The sequence below is a fragment of the Dermochelys coriacea genome, chromosome 7 (assembly GCF_009764565.3).
Source record: "Dermochelys coriacea isolate rDerCor1 chromosome 7, rDerCor1.pri.v4, whole genome shotgun sequence".
In the NCBI taxonomy this organism is placed as follows: Eukaryota; Metazoa; Chordata; order Testudines; family Dermochelyidae; genus Dermochelys; species Dermochelys coriacea.
The window spans coordinates 119397292-119407571 of NC_050074.1; the positions used below are offsets into that span (position 1 = coordinate 119397292).

At 46.4% G+C, this 10280-nt stretch overlaps 1 protein-coding gene across 2 annotated transcripts in view; it reads left to right on the forward strand.

Moving 5' to 3' along the window:
* SORCS1 (sortilin related VPS10 domain containing receptor 1) overlaps positions 1 to 8086 on the forward strand; it is a 444317-nt gene extending 436231 nt beyond the window's left edge. The window contains exons 25-27 of one of the 2 annotated variants that reach the window (XM_043518946.1): positions 1773 to 1878; positions 1997 to 2157; positions 6041 to 8086. In XM_043518946.1, the coding sequence (XP_043374881.1) occupies positions 1773 to 1878; positions 1997 to 2157; positions 6041 to 6105 (332 nt within the window). In that variant the 3' untranslated portion in view covers positions 6106 to 8086. The remainder of the gene's footprint in view (positions 1 to 1772; positions 1879 to 1996; positions 2158 to 6040) is intronic. The other variant, XM_038411260.2, reaches the window with a different exon arrangement.
* Positions 8087 to 10280: the final 2194 nt, after the last annotated feature.

Here is a 10280-nt window from a genome sequence, read left to right on the forward strand (position 1 = left end):
GTGTACATGCAGCGGCTCATTCCTGTTTGTATTGGAACCTCAGTGGTATTTTCACACTCACCCTGTGTGAATGGTCAGGAACCTTGCCCACACATTGCTCCCTCATGCAGATGAATAAGATGGAGGACTCAGCATTTTTGCACCTGTGGCTCTGTTATTTAGGCCTAAACAGGAGCAGGATTAATTTATGGTAATTCTGGACAACAAGCTGCAGTCCATTCATTCCTACATCTCAGCCAAAAACAAAACAGAACAACCCACACATATGAGGCAAAGTAAAATATACCAATTTTCTGTGCCCAGCAGTAAAAGGGATGTTGGTAACCTGGCTCTAATCCCAGCATTATTACAAGAACGCTGAGCGACACTGAATTTAACTAGTCAGAGACACATCATCACACAGACATGTCATCACACTGAACTTAACTTTGTCATCACATAGAGCTGCAGATCCACAAAGGAATGAGACAGGCTCAGAAGACAAAATGCATTTATAATAAAGTATTATTTAATAATGATGCTTATCCTTCATGAAAGTAACTTTCTTGAAGCCAGAATATCAAAGCAGAAGGTTTCACTTAGCCTTAGATAGATAGCAGCCAAAACACAGATTTCTCTGTATTTTATCTGGCTCTGTGTGACTGTTCTGTGTGTGTATGCACATGTATTGCGTTTCAGAGTATGTACATAAGCATGTGCCAGCGTGGTTGTGTGTGTGTGTGTGTGAGCAACTGCTTCACATGTGCTTGTCGCCTCTGTTTATTGTGTATGTGTCTGCTGATGAGCACACAACTTTCTGTATCAGTTGTATGTAATAATTTTTGTAAGTTGTGTGTCTGGTCTGACTACAGTGTGACTGCTTTATGTAACAGAGGCAAATGTGCATGGGGGCACGCACACACACAGAGTCATGTGGACACGCACTCACATGCACACTGTTTTGTGTGTGCATGCATGAGTGTGTCCGTCTCTCTGATTTGGTGTAATTTGTCATTTATGTTCATAGTAGCCATCACATCAGCATCAGGATGTTGTGTGTTGTCTTACACATTCATCCTGTAAGGGGCGTTATCAAGACTTGCATGAGGCTTGAGGGAGAGGCACAGAGAGTAAGCTCCTTTATTTTCTTCTGCCTATACGCTTCCATCCCATGGAAAACTCACAGCATGGGGGATGGTAGAAGGTGGAGAGAGAGAGAAGGAAGAGGAGTGTGCTATTCAAAGGGGGAAAGGGAGGAAGGCAGGGATTAGGAATGGGAAAAGGAGTCCTACATCGCTCCCACCACACTTCTTAGACCATAGGTTGTGGAAGGAGTGACCACCATCACAAAGCAAAGATGCCAAGGCACTATCAGAGTGGGAAAGCCAGGATTCATCCAGATAATGAACACAACTGAGCACATAGCATCAGATCAACACATTATTTTGGCTGCAATATTTTTTACTCCTGTCGAATTCAGATGGCACTTCCCTCTCCAACCACTCAGGTGTCCAATACAAATCAGTGGCCTGGTAGAGTGGGTCTGTATGTCAAGGTTGAACAGAACTCTATAGGAAGCTGTAGGAATAGCTACACTTCAAACAACTGATTGCCTCTTGGAGGTGATCCTTATGCCTGATGGAGATGTGCCCTGGAGTGAGACCATGGAGCGATGGTTAGACAGATGTCACTACAAAGGTACATGGCTAGGGGTGGTGGACGCACAGTATCTGTTTAGAGAGTTATTTCCAGTTCATGCTGTGTGGATATTCTAAAGATCTCCTCTCTTGTAGCTCCCCTGGTGGACCTCACGCCCAGTCACAGTGGTTCGGCCATGCTGATGCTGCTTTCTGTGATGTTTGTGGGATTAGCCGTTTTTGTAATTTACAAGTTCAAAAGGTATGACCTCCCCCTCTCCCTCCCTCCCCTCTTGTCGTCTATGGACTCAGGTCTAAAAAGTATGACGAGACGTGATTCATAGCGTACACGACAATGATGGTTTCTGTTAATGTTTTAGGAAGATTCCGGGCATTAATGTATATGCACAGATGCAGAATGAGAAAGATCAAGAGATGGTCAGTCCAGTCAGTCAAAGGGAAAGCATGCCTAATGTCCCTCAAAGTGAACTGATGAGCCCTGAGCAACTAGTAGATGAGAAGTTGGATACCCAGCCCATAGGTAAATAACTTCCAGCAGCCAACAGCTGGTCAGATTCTAAGATCTAATTGGCTAGACTTATTCTGAACCTTCCCACCACCCCTCCCAGAGCACTCCCCTCCCACACTGCTACGTTAACCTCTCTAAAAGGCACCAAGCTAACTCCTCCTCCCCCTCACCTCCCTATGACGAAAAAGAAATTTAACAACCTGAGTCTTTGCCCATGTAGCTTTCTGTGTAGTCCTCTCTCCTCCCGAAAAACTCTGTAATCATGTCATCACTAACATGCTGTCAGAGAAATGTCATCTCGTTTCTGGCACCTGTGTAATTCTGGGGCAAGCACTAGATTGAATGCATAAAAGGAGGTCCCCTTTTTCCAGTACACGGGGGCAGGAGGGAGACTCGATAAGTACAGCTTAAAAGCTCAGTCTGAAATGATGTGTTTGGTGCCACAGCACATGAGCTATTCCTAACTGCCGGGCAAACCATGAAACCACCACAGCCGGCCCCTTGGGGAGCATAGCAAAACATGGATCTCTGTATTGGACAGCAAGGTTCACCTTCACGCAAACTTCTCTCAGAGGAGGAATAAACAGCAGTGACTGTTGACTGATGATGTTGGGAATGTACAAACAGGCTTTAGTTAGAACCATAATTAACACAGTAGGACTATCCATCGCTCAGTTACTCTGATGCAATCCCTATTAACTTCAATGCAGGGTAATGGGATATAAGAATAAGACTAGAAATCAGCACCTATAAAAATACCCCCTTTGTTTCACAACATTAAGGGAAAGATTTCTGGCCATGACTCAGGATGTGCTCAAATCCATTCCTGTTCAGCAAAGTACTTATGCAAGTGCTTAGCTTACACGCTTAAGTCTCACTGAGGACAAAAGGACATAGGGCCATGCTTAAGCCCTTTGCTGAACTGGGGGCCTAGATGAATGTGGGAAGAATTTAAATTTAACTCTTCCCTTTGATCAGTGAGGTTGACAGTTTCTGCTGAAACAGGTGTCTACAGATACTCGGAGCATTGTTGCATGTAGCTTGTAAAGTGACACTCCTGCAATCCTTGGCCATAGGCGTAGACCCACTGAGGTCGCTGAGACTCCTTGCATGACTAAGAATGACTCTTGTGACTAAGGGCTAGAGAATGGCCCCAGTTTTAGGAGAGCATCCATTTTTAGCTGCCTGGCCTTGAGCAGAGACGAGTTATGTTTTAACAGACAGCGTACAGACCTGCTTCGCGCTGTTCCAGTGGCCCAAAGGGAATTTAAAACTGACCTGACGCACCAACTGAGCGGTCCCCTCGTGAATGGGAACCTTCATTTGGAGAAGGCCTTGCATAAGGGGCACCGCACAGAGATTAAGGGGAGAGGGAATGTGATTATGGCCAGCAGAGTGACCTGGGAACTGGCTCGATTCAGGGCAGCACCTAGGCTGCTCTGTCTTGTGCTGGGGGCCAGTTTGACGTCCCCCCCAGGATCAAGGAAGAGGACAGGCAGCAACAAGCCAACTGTGCATTTCCTCTACAGGTGTGCTGGGGAGCAGCTGGGGATGTAGCCATGCAGCGTTACTAGGTCTAGCTAGAGCAGCTTGTGTCTCTTATATAAGTCAGAATTTTGCGGTGGTACTTTCCCAGTTCCAGCGTGAGCTGTTGGCTGCTGTATAACTAATGCACCACAGATGCATTTTAAATATTGCCCTGCCTGAGACTTTGTGGAACCCTGTGGAGATCCATGGGGCTACTGGGGAAGGATTAATACATGATCATAAAGAAACAACCCAATAAGCCCCTCAAGGTATGTCTACACTACCCCCCAGGAGGTGCGCCTCCCAGCCCAGGTAGGCAGCCTGCTCGAGCCAGCATGCTAAGTAATAGCAGTGTGGTCGTTGTGAGACAGGCAGCAGCTCACGCTAGCCACTCGAGCTCAAACCCAAGGGATCAGGTGGACTTGAATTCAAGCAGCTAGCCTGAGCCCTTTCCAGTGGCACGATAGCTGCACGGCTATTTTTAGCATGCTAGCTGGAGCAGAGCGAAAGCAAGGCTGTCGACCCAGCTGGGACTCTGACCGCCCAGCTGCAGTGGAGACATACCCTAAAATCCTGTCAGCAAGAAGAACAAGCAAGCCAGATTGGAGCGCTCTGGTGACAGGAATAGGTCTAGAGTTGTGTGTGAGGGGACCATAAAGCACAAAGATTCATAGGGTGGGATTCACAAGGGAGACTTAGGTATAGGCAGGCCCTTTGTCCTGGTTTTAAACCAGACTGTCCTCTTCTTGGTTTGTTCTCCCCGGTATGGAGATCAAACCGGATGTGGTTTTGGCCGGTATTGGACAGGGGATGCCATTTTGGAGAGCCCACATTGTGAAGTACTGGAACGTCTGGTACGCTGGGAAGGCAGCAGTGGCCACCCAGCTGCCACTGGCTTTCACAGCGCTCAACTGCTGCCTAGCCTGGTGGGCTCCTAAAGCACCTACGTGTCTGCCATTAAAAGTCTCTCAGGTACCTCGTTCTCTGTGGCCAAAGTCCTGACACAGCTCAGAGCCTAACTCACTCCTCAGCCCCAGCAGGATTCGCAGGCACGGCGTTTCCCCGCCTGTCTTGCCGTTGAGGCCCAATCCAGTAGATGTGCTCTGAGCACGCCTAAAGCCACACAAAATGGCTAGAGGAGGTGGTGGTGCACCCCTTACCCCATAACGTTTAGCCTAGTGGTTAGAGCAGCCCTCATGTCAGTGACTCGTGTTCAGTTCCTCCCATCCCTCCCATTTGAACTTGGGTCTTCCACCACAATGCCCTAGCTCCAGACAGCTCCGGCAGGAAAGACTGAGAGCACTTTTCCCCAGAATACCGCCATCGCCAGAGGGCTAGGGTGCTCTCCAGAGAGGTGGGAGACCCCAGCTCCACATCAGGCAGAAGGGGGGAAACTAAACCTGACTCTCCCACATTCTAATCACTGGGCTAGAGTCCTACGGGGGCACAGCCTCCTCGGTTTTTCTTGAAAAAGGATGAATCTGCCATAGGCACCTAACTCCAGGAGAGGGCTCATGGCTGAGATTGGTTCCTCCCTCCAGCCTTGAATTAGATGCACAAGTCCCCTTGAAGGGCAAGTTTAGGTCACACCCCTCTCCTCAGCATTTCCTATTGGCTAGCTTGGGAGGCTCAGCGGGCGCTGGCTTTTGTGAAGCCCATTCTTGGGCACCTGTCTCCTCAAGCATATAGGGAGCGTGGGTGCCTAATGCAGGGTGGCGCCCCTTGCGAATCTCATTTTCACCCTTACTAGTCCTGTGTGATAACCCCAGGTCTTTCTGGAGTTCAGCATTTTTTTCAGGGCGTTTTCCTTCAGGGAAATCAGGCAGTAGACACAATGGGATGTTTCTTGTCGGCGTGGGGTTTGTTTTGAAGCAGTTTTTTCCCCTCTGCAAGCAGAGACTAACATTCATGCCCTGTACCTTTAGCAAATCCAAAGGCTGGGGGCATTGGGTCCCACGCACACCTCCATAGCCTAGAGCACAGTAACTACTTGTCGCAGCAAACCCTTCTTTTGCAAAGGCAAATCATACAGTAGGTTGTCAAGTCTCCGACACCTTTTCATATCAGATGCCAGTACGAGTCAGTGTTGTACATTATCTCGTAGAAACAGTTTCCTGCATCCTCCCTTCCCTTCCCTCCATCACTTCTTTTGAACGTGGGTGAATCATCTTTGTAGAAAGAAGAACAAGACAAGACGTTCCATTCAACCTTCTAAGTGGCAAGAGAACATTTCTGGGCAGAAGATGTCAGGCTGGACCAAATAAACCCTCACACCAAATGGCGAGACACCGTAAAATCTTTCATTCTCTGAAAACACTTGTGTTATTCAGCTAACTATTGCTTTTGTTTTTCTTTTTCTTTGCCACAGGAAGTATGTCCATAGTTGCTGAGATTCAAAGCACAAAAGAAATCCCTACCTATGTAAATGTTTGAACCAAGGACACCAGAACATGTGTATATAGATATAGATATATATATAGATATATATATATAGATATATATAAAAGAAAAACTCACTGCATTTGGACTTTCTAATTCTTCAGAAGACAAAAGGTTTTTAGCTTTAATCCTGTGCATGTGGACATTATACCCAGACTGTGGTTGGAATTGCAGTGTACAGGTGCTCTATTTTAATAGGGGGAAAGGCAATAACCTGTTGCCCCCATAGCCCTTCCCCGCCCCCACAGCTCACTTTCCTCTCCATCTCTTATTTGCAGAAAGTTCATAATGATAGTGGCCAGCAATGTGCATGGGGTCTTTTTGAGGGGTCAGGGGTGGGAAGGTGGTGGGGAATAAGGGTATTTGGCTTTAGATTTAACTGGTTCTTTAGCACTGCAGGCTGTGGGTGAGGTAGCTACCCCCAGCCAACTTTCACGAACCACACAGAAATACACAGAAGTAGACACGGCAATGCTTCTCGGCTGGTTTGGTTTTTGCCTTAGTTTGAACCTTCACCTTCGCCATCCTTCGTTCTGCCGCTTGTGACGGCTCGTAGCTCCCTGCAGCGAAGCCAGGAAATCAGCCCCTAAGCCGCGATGCCAGATGCTTTCTTAAAAAAGACTGTTTAGCCCATTCACACTGAGGCACCTGCCCAAGTGGCATGATCCAGAGACACCCCCGCCATGCAGGCTGCCCAATCTCACAGCATGGCACGATGCGGGATGAACTTCTACTGCCCGCAGTCCTGCCCTGCAAATATCCTGACCCCAGCTGCCTCCCACTACCCCTCCTGGACTTCATTCCCCATCGTGTGTGCAGTCATGTAGACCAGTGCAAAGTGGGGGTAAAATGCTGCCAGATCTCCCTGGTAATGGTTTCATGCCCACTTTGCATGGTCTAAATGACTGCACAGCAAAAGTGGATTCAGACCCCCACCTGCACACCCTGCCGCTCAGCAGCATGAATTTCCTGCTTCTGGGTCAAGGGCTCGGCTCTAACTCATAGCACATCCTCCACCCCAGCCTCAACCCTCTGGCAACCTGTCCAGTCCCTGTTCTTCCTCAGGTGTCTCACTGCTGTATGTCTGAGTGTGTGGCCTACCAGCACTGCCTCGCCATATCCAGTACTCCCAAGGGCACGACGGCAGTTCCTCACTCTACAGCATGTAGCTAGATCAAGCACATTTCAAATATATTTCCAAGCCCTTAACACCCCGGTTAAATATGTCCATTAGCCTGGCTCTTGGCCCTATGTAAGGTAATTGGTTGGCCACAGTATGTCTGCTCACTACTTCCAGCAGGGACTTTTAGTGTCTAGACTGTAAAACCTTGCCACATCTGCTCAGCCCAAATAAAGATTTCAGGATTGGGCCCCTGGTGTTCCCTATGAGAGACCAGTGCAGTCTCAGACCCATAGGGGGCTGGGTTCAAAGTCTGCTCAAATTCAAATTATCCAAAGGCATAAAAGCGCTGCTTTTAAGCATAGCCCTCAGAACAGCCATGGGAGGGAAGGGAATGCAGATACAGCAAACACAAGCAAGTAAAAGTAGGGTACAGACCATGGCTCTGAAAAAAAAGGTGATGCCAAGAGGGAAAAGGTCAATCCCAGCCTCACCCACTGGGCACCCTCTCTGCCTCTTTATCCTTTCTATGGAGATACATGATTCCATTGGCCACAGGCTTTGGCATCAACTCACTATTGTAGTTGCAACTACTGCTTTAAGCAAGGTGGGAAAGGGTTTTTTTTTTTGCAGTCACTGTATAATAGCCCCCAGGATTCTAACTGGCCCTTGAAGTCTGGCATTAGCCAACTTATTTTTATAATAAGCCACTTAAAAAGTTTTCTTATAGTATGGGAACTACTGCTGATTTTAAAATGACTTTTTTGATGTATTTTTTTCTTGGTTAAAGATAATGTAGTGTTCTGTACAATTGCTATTGTTTATTGCTTTTACAGTCATATTTATTAAACAGATTGTCTCAAAAGGACTGCTTGTGTGTGGTTGTTGCTCATTTAACTCACAGGCTCCGTCGCAAGGGAGGGGCTGCATTTTGCTAGAAAACCTCTCCTCCCAACCGTGATACCTCTTCTTCCTAGCTCTTAGCACTTGTCATCCATAGATGGCAAAGCACTTTACAAGTGAGACAAGCACAATTATCCCCTTTGGGCAGAGAAACTGAGACACAGAGGTGAAGTAATCTGCCCAAGGTCTCCAAGTAGGCCAGTGGCAGAGCTGTGAATAGGTTTTTTGAGTCCCAGCCCATTGCCCTCTCCCCAATCATGCTGATTTACAACAATAGCAGCATCTTACATGGGGAGGATCTCAAAGCAATTTACAAAAATTACTCAATTAAGACTTGCAATATGCCTGAAAGGTAAGTGGATTGTGATTGTCCCCATTTTAAATATGAAAAAACTGAGGCACAGCTAGGTTGAGATGACTGCCAGATCACCAAGGAAGTCAGTGGCTACATTGGGCACAGAATTCTGCCTGAGGCACAACAAGTTAATTGCCAATCTCTGATGTAGCCACTAGACCCTCCTTCCTCTGGTAGTCCATGCTTAGTCTGGCTGGCTGTCCTGCTCTAGTAGCTGGGCCACAAAACTACAGGAGTTTGTACAGCCTTTGTGCTGAGAAAGCCGGGCCTTTTAGTCCAGAAAGCAGAGGATTAGATTTGACATCCAAAATGGCCCAGGTTTCATCCCCTACTGCCAAAGACCCACGCAGGGGCACACTGTTAAATTAACAAATACTTGTTATAAATGTACTTATTAGAGAGGTGTTTAACTTCCTGGACAAATTGCCATTTGGCAAATTACATTCTGCCTACTGAAAAAAATCCAGGTTCAATTGGCCACAGTGTCCTTCCTCTACTGAACTTTTGTTGAATGTTGCCGAGCTATTAAACAGCTGCTGTACACGCCCCCTGACACAGCACTGGACAACGTGATTCTTGTGTGCCTAGATCGAGTGTGATCTGACACCTAAATAGACAGATGTTTTGGCTGAATAGGGGCAACAGGATCAAGCCCAGGGCTTGGAAAGTCTCTTAAAATACACTTTCAGCTCTTTCTACTCTGTAATCACTTTGGCACAGGGACCGTCTTTTTGTTCTGTGTTTGCACGGTGACTACTGCAAAAAGGTCCCGGTCCAGGAATGGAGCTTCTAGAGGCTGCAGCAGTACAAATAATCATCATTCAGAATTCTTTGACTGTATGAGGACATCATTGTGTCTAGTGGAAATGAGGGAAATAATTATTCTTAGGTAGAAAAAAGCAGGGAGGGAAAGATGCAGTTAAACAGTAGGCGGAAGTATTTTCTAAGTACGGTCTTCAGCCTTCCAAACTCCCAGAGTCCTATGGGGATTGGGTTGGATGCAATGACTATGCAGTGGCCCTTAATTCAGTCTCTCCATCCCTAGTGAATAAAGCACTTTTTAGGCACCTAATGCCTAGTGAAATCAATTACATCTATTGGAGTTAGGCACCTAAATATCTCTGGGGATCTGGGTATTACACACTCGCTTAACTTTGTCTATGCCTATGTCTAATTGACTTAATTGCTTTGCTGGACAGGAATAGTCTTAAGTACTTGCTTAAATATTTTGGGGATGCGAGGCAAGAATGTCCAATGAACCCCAAACAAACCTCTCAATTCACATACCGAGAATTGCTGACAGTTGCAGTCATGCTGCTACCCATAGATCATAACTAGCGATCAGCATTTTAATCAGTGTGCAGCTGTCTCTAAGTGAATGGGTGGAATATTATCCCTTCATTATTAGTATTTCTCATGCCATTTGGTGTTTAGAACATTACCTACTGTTGCAAGCCACATGCTAAATGGTGTAAAACAAACACACACAATGGTTTCCCTTTCTTCAGCTCATGAAATGCTGTCGCTGCCTGGCCTCATGAAATGGAATAACAAAGTATGTGAATAAATAACATTTCAGTTACAATAGATACTTTGAGATTAGAGGGCTGGGACAAATCCTGCCCTGATACCCATAAGAAAAAAGACTTACATCAAATTGTTTTATGCTTCATAAGATCAAAGTGTTATCACACACCAAGCCCACAACTGTTGATTAATATTTCACATGATGTTCTGATGAAGTGGGTTCTAGCCCATGAAAGCTTATGCCCAAATAAATTTGTTAGTCTC